Source organism: Erpetoichthys calabaricus, chromosome 1, assembly GCF_900747795.2.
Source record: "Erpetoichthys calabaricus chromosome 1, fErpCal1.3, whole genome shotgun sequence".
Lineage (NCBI taxonomy): Eukaryota > Metazoa > Chordata > Cladistia > Polypteriformes > Polypteridae > Erpetoichthys > Erpetoichthys calabaricus.
In genome coordinates this window covers 280,086,403-280,105,553 of record NC_041394.2, presented here as the reverse complement: position 1 = coordinate 280,105,553, position 19,151 = coordinate 280,086,403, and the positions used below count along the sequence as shown (strand labels likewise).

The window sequence follows — 19,151 nt, the reverse complement described above, 5'->3', positions numbered from 1 at the left end:
ACCAAAACTGTTTTAGCAATTAGCCTGCTGACCTTAATTATATTCTGTTTTTATATATAATTATCAGTTAGAACTAAACTTTATATTAAGATAAATTTATATTCCCTAAAAATGTTTATGAAAATGATTTACACAGGATTTTAGTAACTTTTCAACAACTTCAAATGTCTTTCAAATCATTCACATTAGATTGCTAATTTACTTTTAGAGGAAAAGTATTTATGTACAGTTGTCTCTTCTTAAAAAAAAAAAAAAAAAAAAAAAAAAAAAACTTTCAGCATTGCATCACTACATTCATTTTAATGGCATTGAATTTTCTCCCACCTCTTCAAGCCAAATTGTCCAAATAAGCTGATCTTGATGTCCAACAATGTGTGTGTTTGTGAACCGTTTACATTTTTACCTGTTCATAAGGTCAGTATTGTCACATGATTTTTCAGTTTCACAATTATGCCTTAAAGGACTTTACTTAACACGGTATAACAGTCCAGACTTATTTAAAACACAATTCAAGTAATCATGTTGAATCATTTCTTTCTGAAAGTTTATGAGAACTCAACAGTGTAAATGATGTGAAACTCATTGTCAAACTCGCTCACTTTTAGCTTCTCAAGTACAGTATATGGGTAATACATGTGCAGCTTCTGAATATATCCTGTGTGTTCAGTACCAAATTTTTTTCTTTCTGTGCTACAATAGTGTAGGAAGAGAACCATTCTTTGCTGTTTTTTTGCAATATCCTTTTATCTAAGTGAATGTTTTCCTGAGCATTCCTATTTATTTCTTTAACCCCTAATACTAATCATAACAATCAAGTAACACTCATTTTGCGTTCATTTGATTCCAAGCTTTTCATCACTTAGATGTGTTTATAACTTTCAGTCTACTATCTATAACTGAGATTATGTGATGCCTGCTTGTTCATGTACACTGTTGTTTGATCTCTACATGAAATATTGTGAATATTAGCGGTCCAGTAAAGTGACTTATAGCATAACAATGTTTACTGTTTGGATGAAAGTCTTCAGTTTTATTTGTTTTCTTTTGACCTTGGTTTTTGTTTGCAGCCTTATGGAAAAGAGAGAACATCAATATCTTCTTTGGATGAAACTTTGGACCGAGATATTTTTATGTTTTTACAAAGTCCTGAACCGGACCAAATGTGTGCTGAATTTAAGAACATCATCCAAAAATTGGTGAGGAATGGAAAAATGAAGGCAGCTTATTCTTAATTTAATGTTATGTTTAACATGTGCTGTGAACAGCTGAGCGTACTAACACAGTGAGAGAAAAAAGATATTTGCAAAGCCAAAGTACCTTAGCCAGAATGTGAGAATTTCAGAACAAAAATGATTGTAGCTGCATTTACCCAAAATTACCAAAGTTCTTCAGCTTCAGTATGCTTCATGAGATTCTGGCAAAAGCTTGATGTGTTGAAATGATTCCACAGACAAAATATCTTTGAATTTTTACTAAAGTTTTTAAAACAAAGTAAAACAGTTCACACAAAAATAGAGAAATTGGTATGGCAAAGGAAAGAAAAGTTCTGTTTAAAGCTTTTATATCTTGTTTAATTTTTTAAGTTTGCTTACAGTTTAACCTTTTTTAAACATTCTAAACAACTGACTCAAGTAACACATTGTACTGTAGATATAGCAAGAAAGTTCTGTCTCACATTAACTTACAGTGGGTTAAAGACTATACCATATTCAAATAGCTATTCTTCTATAGAAGTCAAGCAAACACTGTATGAATTTAACTTTAAGCATTAACTTTCTAAGATTAGGTTTATTTCTACTATCACTGTAAGAGCCAAACACAATGGGCAGCAATAAAAGCCAAGGTATGTGTAAGAGAAACTCTCTTTTTCAACACAAGATTTGCAGTGGAGGCAACTTTAGATATTGACATAATAAAGTCTTTATTTAGAGGGGCATACTGCAGAAACCTTGGTCCCTGGGTCTACTAAAATATCTTAGGATTTTAATTACTGGAATTGTCAGCTACTTAACTTTTTTTTTTTTTTAAATAGCTGGATATCATTGATGTATATGTGAAACTTCAAAGAAAAAGCTTTAAGAATAAATGATGATCATAGTGTCATTGGCAGCATCACTTTTATGCTTTTCATTGGAAAAATAACTTTCCTAAAGGAAAGATTATTCAAATTCAGGGCTGACTCATTATTTGGTTATACCATCTAAAGAGCTGGATTTTAAGGCTATGATGTAATAAACTCTCATGAGGCTGTCATGGCTCCCAAAGGTGCACCTACTAAATACTATCTTGATCACATATATTCAGCCTTTTGTTATTTTGTGTTTTACATTTCTTATTAATTTAGACTACTTTGCAAGATTTGTTTTCACATTGGAATTGGAAGAGTCATTTCCTGTTGCTCGCTCAGTGTCATAAAAGCTGAATTAAATACTTTGAGTCCATGTTATATAATAATTAAATATGAAAACCTCCAAGGAGGTATTGAAAGTACTTAATACTTTTTATAGTCACTGTAGCACTTTGCAAAATTTTATCTTTTATGAGGTCACTTTACACCTCACTGTATCTAGGTGTTTTTCAAACTGCCAAATATGTGCAAATAAGATTTATTAAATATGATTTTACATCACCATATTTGTAGTCTTCCATATGGTATGCATTAAACAGCTGGCCTGTGCATAATATTTTTACAATAAGAAATGTTACTGCAAAGAGAGAACTTTAATGTAGCTTGACACTCTTCAATAAAAAGTTGAATATGTGGAAAGAACGGTAATTACAATTTTAAAGCAGAGTGTATATAACTATTGGTATACTGTATTTAATTGGATTTCTTAGGCATGCTTGTTATATATATTTTTTCCCCTGCACTTATTGATATGTCATTTTCCCTCAAGACCAGTGACTTTTCTCAAGATGCTGGTGTGGTGGCAACATATTTCAAACACCTAACTGAAACACAAATAGGAAATGAAGTACAAAAGAAGACACTTGAGGTAAGATTTCATAATGGGGTGGATGCTTATTTTCAAAGGTGTCTTTCATGTGGTTCACATTCATTGCATATCAGTATGATTCATCAGAAAGGAGTTCCCTTATTTGTTCAGGTTTTGCAACTGCAAATTCTAAAAATGGCCAAGTGCAGTTGTGAGAAAATATATCTTAGTGAAATACAGTATGTACATATTACATCTTATGTTTTTCTGTGTTCATTTTGAGTACAATGGTGGTAAATGTTTCTTGTGTAATTTGTCCTTATTTACAGATTTTTTTTAATTTGAAAAGTCTGTCCTTGAAAGTCTGTCCTAAACATACAGTTCACTGTATTTAAATACTAATAAATTAAGTATATTAAACAAATGAATAATACATTTTTTAAGTGTGCCTCTAAGGCTATTGTTGACATGTTCTGATTTATGCATTAAAGCACAAATGCAGTCCATTAAATTAGAACATTAATATTTCATTTTTAACACTCCTAGACAATAAAATTGTTTTTCACTGTATTTGTGTTTTTTTTCTGAAGAGGGTTACTTGTGTTCTTTGTGTACTGTATTACATTTACCTCGATTTTCTGACAACCATCGAATGCCCAGCCTATGTGAAATGGTGTCTTTTTCTCACTTGCCTTTCCCAAGATTTCTTCCATCCCCAACATTTTTGTTTATCTGATCTGTTGACTACATACAGTTTGTGCTGCATGTTAAGATTGTTGCTGTGCCGAAATTCAACGTTGGTGTTCTACTGATATGTCCCACAGGGGGACCTTGCAGGTGCTGCAAGATTTCAATCCATTACGGCATAGTGTGTTACCAGTAGTGGTCTTGGTGACTGTGGTCCCAACTGCCATCAGATCATTAACAAGCTCTTCCCATGTAGGTTTGGGCTGATCCCTCGCCTCAAGGGGTGAGAATGATCATGAGAAAGGTAAGATCTTGCATGGAGCTCCAGACCAAGGGTAATTGATGGTCATTTTATATTTCTTCCATTTCCGATTAATCGCACCAGCAGTTGTCACCTACTCACCAAGCTTTTGCTGATGGTCTTGTAGCCCATTTCAGCCTTGTGCAGGTCTACAATCTTGTCCCTGACATCCTTTGACAGCTCTTTGGTCTTGCCCATGGTGGTGGAGAGGTTGGAATGGAAGAAATTGATTGTATGGACAGGTGTGCTTTATATACATAACGAGTTGAGATCAGAAGTATCTGTAATTGATTGATTTGATTGTAATCTTTTGGAGCCAGACTTCTGGCTGGGTTATAGGGGATCAAATACTTATTTCACTCAATGACATGAAAATGAACTTTTTTATGTAATGTGTTTTTTCCAGATTTTTGGTTGATACTCTATCTCTCTTCATTAAAATGAAACTACCATAAAAATTAGACTGTTCACTTCTTTGTAAGTGAGCAAACTTACAAATTCAGCAGGGGATAAAATACTTATTTCCCTCACTGTACCCATCAATCCTTCACTTCTAAATTTTGTGAAAAGGGCTAATTGTTTGAAGTAGCTGTCAAGAAATGATATAAGCATTTCTGAATTTTGTGAAGTTTCAACCTATTTTTGTATATCCAACCGAGAAGACAAATTGCATGTATTCTTGGGTAAACATGACTTAAAACAACTTAAATAGGTCTTTTTTTTATAAAAACTTCAATATATTCAGCTCTTGGTTATTTAATGATTAAGTTCTATTTTAATTTGGAATTCATTCATTAGGAATGATTCAGTAAAGATATTTGGAGTATAAAGATGGTCACAGTGAGACCATATTTAATGCGACAATGTTTATTTACAGTGAAACATTTTATGAATTTATGTATATAGGCTCTAACAAGAGAAATGGAAGAGAAAAGAGACACTTGGATCCAAAATCTTCAACAGCTGGAACAACACAAATCCTCGCTTGAAAAGGAATTGCTTAAAATGGGAAGCAGCATACAAGGGTCTAGAGCAGAAATTGCCACTTTGAAGAAAGATCTGTCTTCTAGGTTAGATTTTTAAAGCTTTCCACTGTTATTTAGACTTTGGTAAGAAGAAATGGTAGAATGAAATCTCTGAAAGGTATATCTGTTTTGGTGCAAAAGCTGTTTTCATAGAGAGACAACATTCTGAGTCCTATAGCTATCTAAACCATGGAATTACTTGAAATCTTATCCCACTTTATTATTATTAGATTGTGTTCAATAAGTTAAAGTAGAAACAAGTATGACATTATTTGTCTTAATTTCATTGTTTTAAATCGTAATTAGCAATTTCAGCGGTGTAGCGCTGTCTAGAATGTTGAGGTCCTGTCTGAAAGGACTATGCTACTTGTATTTCAGAGGTGTTCTATATTTTGTGCATATATTAACAGTTAAGTTACCCATTTGTGCTCCCTCATGGCCATAATTTAAAATAGGATTTGTATTCATTTTACACCACAATAAATTGAGGAAGAAGTTATAAAGCACAGCTGTGCGCACTATTTCTTCAGTTGTTCACAAGTATTTTGCACCAGGTTTGTAGCAGGGCCAGTTGGTCTACTTTCTCTTCTCCCCCACTCTGTTAATTTCCTTCCCTCTTTTGGGTCACTGAGACTGCTGTCCCTGATGCTGCTGCCTATGGTGTGGATAATATAGAACTGACTCGAATCCCCTTTCTACTTTACACCTGATATGAGGGAGGGGTTCCTTGCTATTTTTTTTTCTTTAGGATTCTACCATCCAGACTCTTTGGAGTTACCATCTTAAGTACTAGGGTGTTGTACCGTGTTAGCCATTATGAATGTAGAGAAAAGCCAAGCAAAATGACACCTTTTATTGGCTAACTAAAAAGATTACAATATGCAAGCTTTCGAGGCAACTCGGGCCCCTTCAGGGGATTACATCAAGGATTACATCTTGCCTGAAGAAGGGGCCTGAGTTGCCTCGAAAGCTTGCATATTGTAATCTTTTTAGTTAGCCAATAAAAGGTGTCATTCTGCTTGGCTTTTCTCTGAGTTACCGTCTTTTAATAGAAACACATTTAGTCCAGATTCACATTTCTTAACTTCAGTGTTTTCTTCATAATGGTTTACACCCCTCAAGAATGGCCCCTGTCTGAGCTAGTTACTGGTTGTTTTTTTTTCCCCACTAGTTGAGATGTTTTTCTGGGACTTTTACATATATGTACTGTATATACAGTATACCTACCTATATACCTAATCAACCATTTTTCAAAACTAGGTTCTCATTCAGCCTCAGTGGTGACTTATTTACCCCAAAATATGTTTTACTTTTTGCAACTACTAACATTTGCACAGTTTTTCACCATTTATGTCAGTTAAATTCATACTGTAATGCATGGTCAACCATGTGAGGAAGACTGCATTTAACCTTCAGTTTTAAATAGATTTGCAGGTGTTTTCTGATAGTTATGCCATTCATGTTTCCATTTCTGAGTAGTCCAGTTTGCACTACTGTATATTTAGATTCCATTTTTGCTGTGCTCAGTATATGCACTTAATTTTTCTTAGCTTTATGCTTGGTAAATTTTAATTTGTATAATTACCTGGCTCTTTCATCAAAGTCATGGCGAAAGTAAAATTTAGTTTGCATTTTCTGAAGCAGTCCACTAGTTTATAATTTGTGTGCCCTACCAGATACTTTAAACTTGTGCCTATGAGACTTTGTGTATTGGATGCATTTTTGTCTGGCACATTCAATAATGATTATCAGAATTGATGTCTTAAGTTTGTGTGAAACCTATGAAAGACTGGTACAGTATTTTAAAATAGTGTGTTTAGAATTAGGTTTATACTTTCTGAATAACTCATTCTGCTGGTGCTATTTCTGAATCTGGTCTTCTAGGTAACATGGTGTGTCTGTTCTGGTTTTGAACCTACAATTTTCCAGTTTGATACCCACCTATGTTTCAAAAGTTTTACATATATGTAAAGAACTATGTACTGCAGACCTTCTGTATAGGTACAGCCCCATGGAATGGTGTTTACTATGGAAAGGTACTTTTACAAACAATTGATTTGTTTTAGGGTGGCACAGTGGGTAGCGCTGCTGCCTCGCAGTTAGGAGGCCCGGGTTCGCTTGTCCCCATGTCTGCGTGGGTTTCCTCCGGGTACTCCAGTTTCCTTCCACAGTCCAAAGACATGCAGGTTAGGTGCATTGGTGATTCCAAATTGTCCCTAGTGTGTGTGCTCTGCAGTGGGCTGGCACCCTGCCCTGTGTTGGCTGAGATTAGCTCCAGCAGACCCCCGTTACCCTTTAGTTAGGATATAGCAGGTTGTATAATGGATGGATGGATGATTTGTTTTATTACTAGCTGCAGTGCGGTAGTTCTGCTAAATTCATGAACACTATTGATGTTTGTTGTATGCTTGTTAAGTTATGTCTAATATACTGTATAAGCTCTCCTGCAGGTTGTGCATGATTTCAAGTTAATGTCTTATTTCTAAACAATGTTTGATACTGTTGTGCCATTTTCTACAATTATAAGTTAAGATTTTACATGTGTGCATTTCCTCTCTGCTGGAGCATGCAGACATCCTGAGTAGGATTTGCATATGTCTGTGATATATCAGCAAATAATCATTAACTGTCTCATTATGTAACTTCTCGGCAAAGAGCACTGATGGTTATAAGTAAAATGCAAATGTTTACAATTTACCCAACCCCAGCATTAAAACAATTATTTCACTTCTCCTCATTGAACTGAATGGTTGAATAAGATATAGAGAATAACCAGTTGTTACGAGTGAGCCCAGTAATGAGTGCCCACCAGTTTTCTGTTGGTTTTGTGTACTTGCATACAAAAAGAATAGACTAAAGTGCCTTCCTCTTGGTGTGGTGATTTTTGTATTCTATTATAATTTTATTATTATATCATTGCATCACTTTATTGGGAACAACATACCACATCCATCCCACTGATTTGAATGGAATAGGAGGGCTCCAAGTAGTAATTCACTTTTGTCTGTTGAACCTGTTTTCTGTTTTATGGGATGCTCATATGTACTTGTCATATTGCACACTCATTTTGAAGGTTTCTGTTTATAGCAATCTAAAACGTAGCTGCTCTGACAAAACGAATTTTCTTCTTCTTCTAAAGATACACCTATCATACAGCACCACAGAAGCAAGTTACAAATTCAGCCTTACATTTAATAAAAATCTAAAAATGCACTATGTAGTAATAATGCTACATGTGTTATCCATCCATTAAATTCATTTGTGCCAATCTCTGAAGCAAGGAAGGAATTAACCATGGACTAAGGACCACTCCATTGCATGGCAAAGAAGTTTCCTAAATCTTAAATATTGTAGGGCAACATTCGTGTCGAGGGTAGCGAAACTATAACCCTCTAGTTCCAATAATGATTGATCCTAAATTTTAAATTTTTATTTTATTGTGGGTTTACAGAATATTTAATTTGATACAAACAAAACTGTCAAACATAAATTGCTCTTGTTGTTGCACTAGATGCTATGGAAAAATCAGCCTTTCATGTAAAACAAATATAGCCAGAAACAGAAGTGATTGGATGGATGTGTTACGCAGTTCTTTGCAGAATAACACCAATGTTGAAACTATATATTTATTTAAAAAAAAAACCTTAATGTTGTAAGCATACCCAGTTAAACTTCTCTTTCCAGTTCAGATTTCAGAAAAGGACAAATGTTAGAAACCCAACATATAGGCAACTTTCTCTTAATTGTAAATTTAAACTTGTGGTTTTATCACAATTTACAGGCTACGAGAACTGGAGGCTCAGAAGCGCCTGCAAGAGGAAGCCGAATATTCTGTGAGAAGCCATTGTGAGATGAAAGAAGCTGCAAGTCAAACAGAGCCAGCAGATCTCATGGTAGAGGAGTCTTAGCCATGCAATAGCCTGCTTTCAGATTATATATATATGTATATATAATATGCAGTTTTTTTTCCCCTTGCTGATGCTAACAAATTCCTCTCCAAACATTACAGAGAAAAGCAGATTGTAACTCTTGATGTGGAGTGGTTTTAAAGACCCACAGATATCAGAGGAAGTTAAGTTTTCTGAGTGGGAGTTTAATGTGGGTGGTTTTATCGCTGAATTTAGACAGCTTGTTGCTGCTGCATCTAGTCAAACAAATGGGTGAATATTTTTAAGGAACCTCTCTGAAAGCGTAGTTAAAACCTCTAGTGTAACAATTGCAGAAGAAAAGATACTTTTGATTTTTTGAGGCTTTGGCATTGTTTAAGAGCAGATTGGGTAAAACATTTATGGGCAATAATAGCTACAGTTTGCTGAATTATTCTGCGTCTGTGTCATGTGTGCAGCTTCCAAATGTACCAGAAGAGGAGACCAGAGGATGTAAACAAATGGGATTGACTTCTAGCAGCCCAGGACTTGTGGATAATCAATCTCCCCTGTTGCTTGGTTGTCAAGCACTTCAAAATAACTTCAAGGACGAGTTTAGTAAGTAGCCTTTCTGCATTTATGTTTCTTATTAGTGGAGACTGTCTAAACCTTAATCACCATCTGGGGCCAGTAAATGCATTTATTTAAAAAATAGCTTAGAATACAAACCAAATACTCATGCTGATTTACAATAAATGTAAATGAAAGAATTATTTTATTAGTCACTAGGTGTACGTATCTGAATCCTTGTTTTCTGTTTTCACACTTTAGAGGCAAGTACAAAAAAGCAATGTAAAAGTGACTGCATGAAAATGAGGAACTTTCTTTCTTTTTTTTTTCTGTATAAGCTTTTTCTGTTTTTTTTTTTTTCCCCCAACCACTTGTTTGTTGTACTAATTTTACATTTTGATCAGCTATATTATCTGGAAACAATGCAACCACACATTAAAGAATGCATGTTCCTAGGTTTCCTCATGTCATTTAGAAGTAGCCCTCCTTTTGAAGTAAATTGATCATGCTAAATAAAGTTACTGCTTTTTAATTTTGGCTTCATAGTCTTTCATTTTTCATGGCACACCCATTTTTTTTTATTTCTCTTTGTGGTATGCCAGTCCTATTTTATATTAATGTGCATATTGTAAAAAAAAAAAAAAAAAATAAAACAAACAAAACAGATGAAGCCTATAGCTACTAAACTTTGTATATTTTTAGTTATCTTTTGGTTGCCTGCTTTTTCTCCTTTCTAAAGGGTATTACATATATTAAGATTTAATTATTTTTTCAAAAAAATGCTTATTTCTAATAAACTGTATATGATCTGTTAATTGTCAACATGAGCTGTTAAAGTAACTGCATAACTAGGTCAAATTTGTGGACCACAGTGAGTGAGCATTCCTTTAAAAAATTGATTTGAACTGTTAGTGATATTTCTGGAAGCTGCTTTCAGTGTTTATCATGTCTAATTACTGGTATACTGTACCTTTTTTGTACAATTTTTTTTTTTGTTTTTGTTAACACATCTTTTAGCATGTAGGAGGCTATATTTTTAGCCTGCAACATTTTATTAGGACTGTACAATATGATTTTGGATTGCTTTCTGTAAGTAAAAGTATGTTGTAAATATTTTGCATTCGCATAACCTATTTTAAAAGTACAGTTCAGTTTCTTATCCTTGTTCTCTACTCCAGCACATAAAGAGGTTTGAACATATTCTCTTCAGCTGCCCTTTGCTCTTTTTAACTTTATTTTGTATAATAATCTTTCAGTACATTTTAAATAGCAAAATAGTCTGTGTATACATGTAGTATATTTTCCCAAAATATTTTGATTTCATATAACACATTCCACTTTTTCCCCTCATTTATCCAAAATAAAGGGCAAAAAGTAATAGGTTTTAGTGGATCTGTAAAAATATCTTAAAATGGAACAAAAGTGACATTGCAGATCATGTGCATTAAAATGTCACCTTTGTTCATATTACTACTCTCTGACTTAGCCTTTCATTCTGAAAATAGCATCTAAAATAAAATGTATAATAAGCTTAGGGACTTTAAGTTTAAGGAGTTGTGCTTCTCTTGATATTGTCCAAATCTAGTCCTTGTTTTTTGGTTCAGACAGCATAATAGATGAAAAATGTCTGTACTGGAAAGTCCATGCATTTTTTGACTTGTGCAGTAAAATGTATGTTTAAAGTTTATAGATATAACTATCAAATAGTTAGGTGCTCATTCATGGTTCCACTACAACAGTTGTGGAGATTGTCTTTTTTTAGCCCATTCAGAATTCTGCATGTGTTCATAGAGGTGTATCCAATAAAAGGTATTACTATTCCAAAGCTGATTTTCATTAGGTAAATTTTTGTAGTATACAGGCTTCTTAAGTTTAGGATATTTTGAGTGGTCATGGTTTACCTCAAACACCTGGGCAATAAATCTTTCCAGTGGCCTAAAATTCTAACAATGCCCAAGTTCTTCAGCTGTAAACCATTAATCTTGTTCACATAGTTTTATGTCAATTCTTTGCTGACTGTTTTTGAAATGATAGAATTACAAAAGGCATTAGTTTAGCAGTCTGTTAATCAGAGAGAAGGATTAGGCTATCGGAGAACCCATCTATTACTCAATCATTTTTGAGAGTTTTATTTTTTTTTATTTAAACCAGATATTTTGTATGTTTAAATACACACATCTTAACTATATATTAAAAGTGTATGTTTGACTTCTGTAACATGATGAGAGACATGAGATGATATTTTCAAATGTGCATTTATGCTAACTAGTGGGTCATGACAACCATATTAGGGAGGCAGGATATATTTTTAAAAATATTGTTAGGTTTAATTGTACATACGTTTTGATATTCAGAAAATGAGAATACATCTCTTTTAAAATACAACGTGAATATAGTGCCATTTTCCAGAATCTATTTGTTGTTATTCAAAGGTAAAACCCAGTGCTTATTACTTTGTGGTCTGTAATCCTAACTTTATAATATCCCAATGCTTCTTATCTGGAGCTCTTTAATACTGTCTGTGTGGGTGTTTTTTGTAGTTACAATATGTAGTTTTCTAGTGCTCAATTTGAATATCATACTTAAGCAAATACAGGTGAGCATTTTCTTTTCCTGACATTCTAAACAAACAGAGGTTTTGTTTCAATTCTCTTTTAGACCCTGCTTGTTCATCTGAAGAGGCTTTGTTATCTGGACACATCTGCCAGGTAGGAAGATATAGAGTTTCCCCCCCCCCCATGTATGTTTAATATTTCACATACTTGCGTATTAATTTAATATATCATAATATAAATTGAAAATGTATACAAGAAAAACTTTATATGATAGTTTGATTACCAAGTTAAGTCACTATGGAAGTAATTAAGCTTAGCAGGAAACATTCCATCTTTTTAAATTCAATGGCACAATCTTTTCTGGCTTATAAGTATTGCTTCTTGCAATATATTGTAACACTAAAACTATCCAAAAAAATAGTAGACAAAATACATTGTTTTCAGGAGAGATGGAGGACCAGATGTGCATATTTACTGAAATTATAGTAGGATTAGTGTGCATGTGATACAACTTTCAGTAGTGGAAAGTTTTAAATGTAGTAGAAAAGTTTGTTTATACCCACCTATTAATTACACTTTTAGACCTAGCTAATCAAAAGATAAAAAGAAAGGAATTAAGTTTGTGCTGAATGTGAGAGTGTGCATCAGTCAATGTGGTAGACAGTCTAACGATGGGCTTCTTACTTGGATAAAAGAGTAATATTTTTGTCATGGGAGAGAGATTCTGCTATAACGTTTTGATTATGGTGGTGCTCAGTAAGAATCTTTATATAATACCCACTGACAAAAATTATATTCTGCTGCAGCATAATGATCTAAGCTATCAAAGCAAGTATTTTGATCCTGAGTATTTATGCTATGATTCCATGTTGGAACAAAGTTTAGTGTTTTTTGCACAATAAAAAAAAAACTAAACTGATGTTTCTACTGTTAAAGTTTACCTTTATAATGAGCATAAATATGAAACTTATTCATAAATGATTTGCTGTCTCATTCAAAGAAATTAATTGGCATTTTAAAATATGCAATAAATATTTTACACTATTTTGAGAAAACTGACTCGTTTAGAAACATTTGTATTTTAATTTGAAAATGTCAATTATAGAATTGTTTTCCTTGCTACAACACATGCATTTTTCTTTGATTCCATTTTTTTCTGTTTTGGATACTGGTTTTTAAGTCTTATTTAATTACTTGTTTTGCAAGTAGATTCTTAAAATGTTTGGTTCATTATATTAAAAAATTAATAAGATTGTTGCAAAAATAAAGTGGGTACTAGTTGCATAAATACTCAGACATTTACAAGTGTTTGGCACAACCGAATGTACCAGATTGCAGATGAGCTGCAAGTGAAAAGCAGAAGTTCTACTTGCATATCCTTCCACTATGCACTAATCAGCACAAGCAGCCCTTCCTGTAGAGTCTGTGATATAGTAACTGATATAAGTGAGAGAACCAGTCTGTTAAACAGAGGTTTGCAAATATTGAAATGCAGAAAACAAATGTTCTTTCACATATGTTTAAAGTGTAGTCTCAATTGATTTATATTGTAACACTTCAAAAATTGTTTGGATTTTTGCTAAAGGTTAAAAACAAAAAGCTTGTGATAATGTAATGCAGTTGTAATTAGTTTGAATAACATCTGTTTAGATCACTCACACTGTCTCAGGGAGCAAAGGAGAAATCTGTAGTCAGTAGCAGAAATAAAACACATGGTACTGTCACACAGGTATTGTGGGGGGAAATCAGTTTCTGAGTGACATGTATGATATCTGAGCAAAACACAGCAGTCTGTGTTGCTGCTCTGTGTGGGACTGACAGACACATTGGTTTACTCTGCTTGTATTCCATACTCTATCATTTTTATGGGTTGTTAATGTTCCAATGGTGTACGATTTATAACTTAGGTATTTTTTGCGTTGCGTTTTGAGATTTGCATATTTCTAAGCAGACTTTTTACTTTTTGAAATATATAGTTTTAGGTATGTCCCAAATCTAATACAAGCTAAGTGAATTTTCTCATAATGTTGGACATCTTTTTGTAAATTTATTTAATGTCTATACAAAACTGCTTGATCAAGTTTAAGGAGTCCAAAAGTAGACCTCCCTGGTATTTAGAAATATAAGTTGCATCAGACTTCACCAAACATTAGTGAGAATTTTGCAGTTTTTTTTTTTCCTGTTGGTATGAATAGATTTCACAAGTGCTATAGTGAGAAGTAAAATTGGTGTCTAGCTAACACGTACCATGAAGATCTCTTGGTTGTGTGTAGTAGGCATCGCAATGTTCCAAAAGACACACCAGTTAAGTTAAAGAAGATTAAAAACACTTCCAAAGAAAATGCTTGTTCTCTGCTTTGCAAGTATGGAGGAAAATGCTGAGAATCCAAGATAATCAAGGATTGAAATAGAAAAAAAATATCACCTCCAGCTACTGATCTACTTGCATAGGATATAACTGTTCTAATATATAATAGGAACAGACTGCATTGAGAAAACTGGAGATTCCGAAACCTTGAACTGAAGTAGCATCAAGCATCTTGAATGGATAGGTGACGAGGACATGGTTCAGACCAATTTTTTTTTTTTTTTTTTTTTTTTTTTTTTTTTTTTTGTTCAAAACCAAATTGTATATGTAGACATGCAAAATAGCAGGAATTTGTGGGTCTTTGGCAATGTTCACTCTAACTACAAGAGAAGTTACAAGTGTTTATGCTATATTTGAGAAGTAAATGAGAGGTATGGTATAAAGCCATCTAATTATCATTTTTTAGCTGACACCTTTATCCAAGATGACATACATGTTCAGGATACATAACACTACATAAATTAATTGCAGTTGAGGTACAATGTTACATAACCTGCTCTGAATTGCATAGCGGAGGTGAGGACTGATAGGCACACTTATTTTTAAACCTGTACTGATTGCCATAGTCGGACTCTCCTAAATGCTACTGAAGGTAAATTGTTAAAGGTGTTGAAGGTGTTCTTCAAAGTTGATTCTTAGGATGTAACGGATAAAGACGGGCATGCAGTATGTGGAGTACAGTATATCAGTGTAATGAAAGTATTATATTTTTGAAGAGATCCAGGTAGTATTCCAATTGTGCTATTTTAATTTCAAAAAATAAAAAAAATGGTTTTAGGTTGTTTATTCCTTGATATAATGTCTTCAGTTATAAACCTAATGTTAAAGTAAAATTTTTCATCTGAATATTTTTTTGATAGTTGAATAACAAAGACCATGATTCAAGTCACAAAAACTTGCTTATAAATCTAGTGCCCCACCATTACGCCTACAAGCTTATGGATTTGAACAGTGAGCAATGTTGCTTTAGTGTTTTAAATTCTGATTTTCTGTTAACAACACAGTTTTCCATGTCTGTCGCAGTGTTAGTGTTTTGGCTTCGGTTGAAGAATTGAGCTTGTGGCAACGGTCCTCTAACTGCAATAACAGTTTGACACTCTGGTTTTTGATAAGCAATTCAGTCTGTTTCATCTCTATTCTAGTTTTTGCCTCAAGCCATGTTCATATTCTTGTCTGTTGCTAATAATGTGTAATGTTTGCTCTCTTATTTATTCAACAAGTGTAGAAGATGAGGAGATATTTTAACTTGGTTAATTATCAGTGTTGCCTTTGGTAATGCCAGAAGTTATTTAAATAATCCGGTATAATACACACACACACACACACACACACAGTATGACAGGATGCAGACTGACTAGAAACGCAAACCAATAACATAGGAAGTAAACAGCCAGCCAGCCTCTCTGTTTAGAGTTCTAATTTATCTTGGCACATATAAATAGTTTTGTGATACCAAGTCTTTAAAGGTAATGTCTGATGTTCTGTGGAGTTGTTGTTTTGTTACTGCCTTGGGTGCAAGTGGAGGATTTGTCTCAACTTGCATTCGTCTTTGCTATATGATTTTTTTATATATATATATTTGTATGTGGTGTGTAGGGCTTTATTCATTTAGGCCCTTTGTCGTGTTGTCTAACTTCATAGGGAAAGCATTACTCTTTCTGGCACAAGAATTTAAATGCTGAAGTTCCCCTCATGAAGTAATACCTGTCTCCTGGCCTTCAGATTGGACTGGATTTCAGCATTCCGGACCACAAAGAGAAGAGATTGATATGTTTCAGCTCCCCAAAGAGGGAATGCCTCAAAACCTTTCTAGTTTCAGAGTGATTTTAAGAAGGTAATTTTGCAGAGTGAGCCCATAGTTTTCTCCATGGGCAAAGTGCCACAGTGAGAGTGTCCAAGAATATCCTCAGATACGATGAGTGTAACTAGATTTATGAAGAAAGGTAGTACCTCTTATGATTGGATTAAAGTCACTTTCAGTTAGAAAACCTTTTAATCCCAAATTCGTTGTTTTGTCAAGCACAGTTGTCATTCATTAATTAACAGCTCATTACTACTGCTTGAATTCATTTCACGCTTTCTTTGCTGCCGCCCAGCCAAGCTGCTTCATGTTCTTATATGTGACATAACATCATTCACTTCAGAAATATTAATGTGTGAAAAATTTAAGGGTTGCTACAGCATAAAAAAATGAGAATTCTGTAAAATTACTTTATGGTCAACAATTAATACTTAAAACTTTTCATGCTTTGTGCGGTTGACATAAATTATTTTACTCCCAAGAACTTGGAAACATTACATTCATGCTTAACTATTTCAAGTTCAAGTTAAATAAAACTGTGAGCATTAATAGTGTTGCCCAAGGTCTAACCTTTTAACACGAGAGGAGCAGACATGAGGACTACATACTTTTCTTTTGGGCAATTTATACTGTATATGGGTTGCTGTGGGATGGCAAACAAAAATAATTTCAGGCAGAATGAATAAACATTCATTATTTACAAAAAAAAATCTGTTTTTCAGTGTAAGAAGGATTTTCTTTAATTCCAAAATTTGCTTTTTTCCCCCTTTTCATTTATACCCTTTCTGGTGGCTAACATAAATGTTTTTCATATGCACATGGGTCGAGGTTCACTGAAAAAGTAAAATAAAAAACCTTTAATACACTATTTTTTACTTTTTTACTTAACCTTAGTAAATTAAATTTACTAAGTTTTATGTTGCATTATTTAAAGAAATGTTACTATGGTCAATCACCTGTTGAACAATGACAAGTGGGTTTGTATTAGGTAGTATCATTTTTATCATCTGTTTTGAATAGCCCCTACCTTTCTGAAGGTACAGTAGCCCTTGGGTAATTAAGAAGTAGATTTTTTTACATCAAAGTGTCATTCATTTTCTCATTGTGCAGTTTTTGGGTTAAAAAGACACTAGTGCAATGGTCACTACACTTCCATGAGCAATTGAAACTGAAGCTCTGCACCTACCATAATTTTTCATGGTTTCATTTGCAAGACGTATGCACATGGAATAAATTCAGCAACATTCAACTAGATGGTTTCTGCATGTTCTTGTAGCAAAAGCCCATACTGACTTTCAGGCCAAATCTTTTTCATTTTAGTTAATGTTTCAGGTGCATGCCTTCTTAATATTAGAGGACTATTGTGTCAAATAAAAAAGGACTCTCAATTTCTTGCCTGATCTAGTCAGATGGCTACAGATGATAAAGATTATATTGTTGCAACACTATTAGAATGCATCAATATTCCTTTTAAGCAATATTTCCTTGCTAGGAGTTTAATAAAAGGTGCCTAGCTCCTTGCAGTTTAAACCAAGTTTTTCTTTTTTCATTATTTCCTATAGAAGGATTATTTCAGTGTGGTAACATTAATGATTAGTGTGACCAAATGAAAATCCCCCTTAATACTCTGGCTCTCTATTCAACATTTCTGCATTCTATTTATTAATCCTTTGTCTTTCTGTGATCTGAATTATTACAGACCAAGAGGTTGAGTTTTGATGGTCCTTTACCAAGTGAAAAACCCACCATTATTTTGGTTTCATAGGTTTACTTGGTTCATTCTTCTCATATGTTCAAAATATAATGAAATTCTTACTTGCTTGTGCTCGTTCTCATCAACATACTGCACATCACCACTCTAAGTGAGTGTAACCATCTTGCCTTTACAATTTTCTTCCTTACCTGAAAAACATTTGTCATAGCCTAGCAGCACCTAATCATAGACCAAATGTAGTAATACGTTCCATTACTTCTGCCCCATAAGTAATGGGAATATTTGATTGTTTGAAATATTAGAAACTGCCCCAAAAGAAATTCAAGACAGTAAAATTATGGACGCATCGTGATGCTTGGTGAAAAGTTTAGCAAATTAATGGATATGGCCTACGTCTGTAAGGTCTGGTATTTGAATTAATAGAACTACAGGTAATTCTAAATTGAATAAGAGCATTCAAAGACCTGGTTTATGTTACGCTTGCAGACTTTGCTTTATTTTTGTATAGTAATTTATTTCTTTGTTTTTAGGCAATCTTCATCAGAATTTCAGACAACTGTCCCTACTGGTCATCAGTTTTGAAGTGAATGACTGTTTAGCCTTTTCAAAAGAAAATCAGAAAATTAATGGTGTGACCTGTTGTAAACATTAGCATTTTTTCTAGACCGGTTTACTTCCCAAAAGACTCTTGCCATCTGATTTCTGGCAAAGTTATAAAGCAACTGGCTGGTGCTTGTTCCAATAGATCGTATTTTTTAATGACTAATTAAGAAAAATAATCTACAGGATATGTTTTGTTTAATTATCATTGCATCATTTTCAAAACTTGAATGTTAACATATCACATATTGGCAAGCTGACTAAGATAGATGGATTGCCTTCTGGACAGACCTGGAACCCTAATGAGTAGTAAGGGTACCAGCTACAACTAGTGGATGCCTTTATTCAGAAGTCTCTCTACACCTCTACAATGCTGGTGATTTTTTTTTTTTTTTCTTTTTTATTCTCATGTTGAGATGTCAAGTGCATTGACTCCAAGTGGAGACAGATGGAACAAGTTGCAGGATTATTGTTGGTGGAGTGGTCACAGCGGCAACCCCAAGACCCAATGGTTGACACTAGTGGCGAGACAAACCATCACTGGTTTGGCTGAATATTGAAACATACCGCCTGGCAAAAAAGTGGTTGCTGTAGTAGTGGCTGAAAGAGAGTCCCATGTATGAATGTAGTTTGTGAGACCATAAAAAATTACTTTTAATTGGTCTTGGAAATGTTTAACTTGGGCAGAGTAGATGGGATGTCCCCAATGTTGTTTCTAGAATAAAGCC

The 19,151-nt window shown here is 33.8% G+C and overlaps 1 protein-coding gene across 1 annotated transcript in view; it reads left to right on the top strand.

The window, feature by feature from the left end:
• lrmp (lymphoid-restricted membrane protein) overlaps positions 1 to 19,151 on the top strand; it is a 106,524-nt gene that overhangs the window by 48,638 nt on the left and 38,735 nt on the right. The window contains exons 15-20 of the mRNA XM_051930351.1: positions 1,068 to 1,196; positions 2,898 to 2,996; positions 4,831 to 4,994; positions 8,731 to 8,842; positions 9,295 to 9,433; positions 12,044 to 12,093. Coding sequence (XP_051786311.1) covers positions 1,068 to 1,196; positions 2,898 to 2,996; positions 4,831 to 4,994; positions 8,731 to 8,842; positions 9,295 to 9,433; positions 12,044 to 12,093 — 693 coding nt within the window. The remainder of the gene's footprint in view (positions 1 to 1,067; positions 1,197 to 2,897; positions 2,997 to 4,830; positions 4,995 to 8,730; positions 8,843 to 9,294; positions 9,434 to 12,043; positions 12,094 to 19,151) is intronic.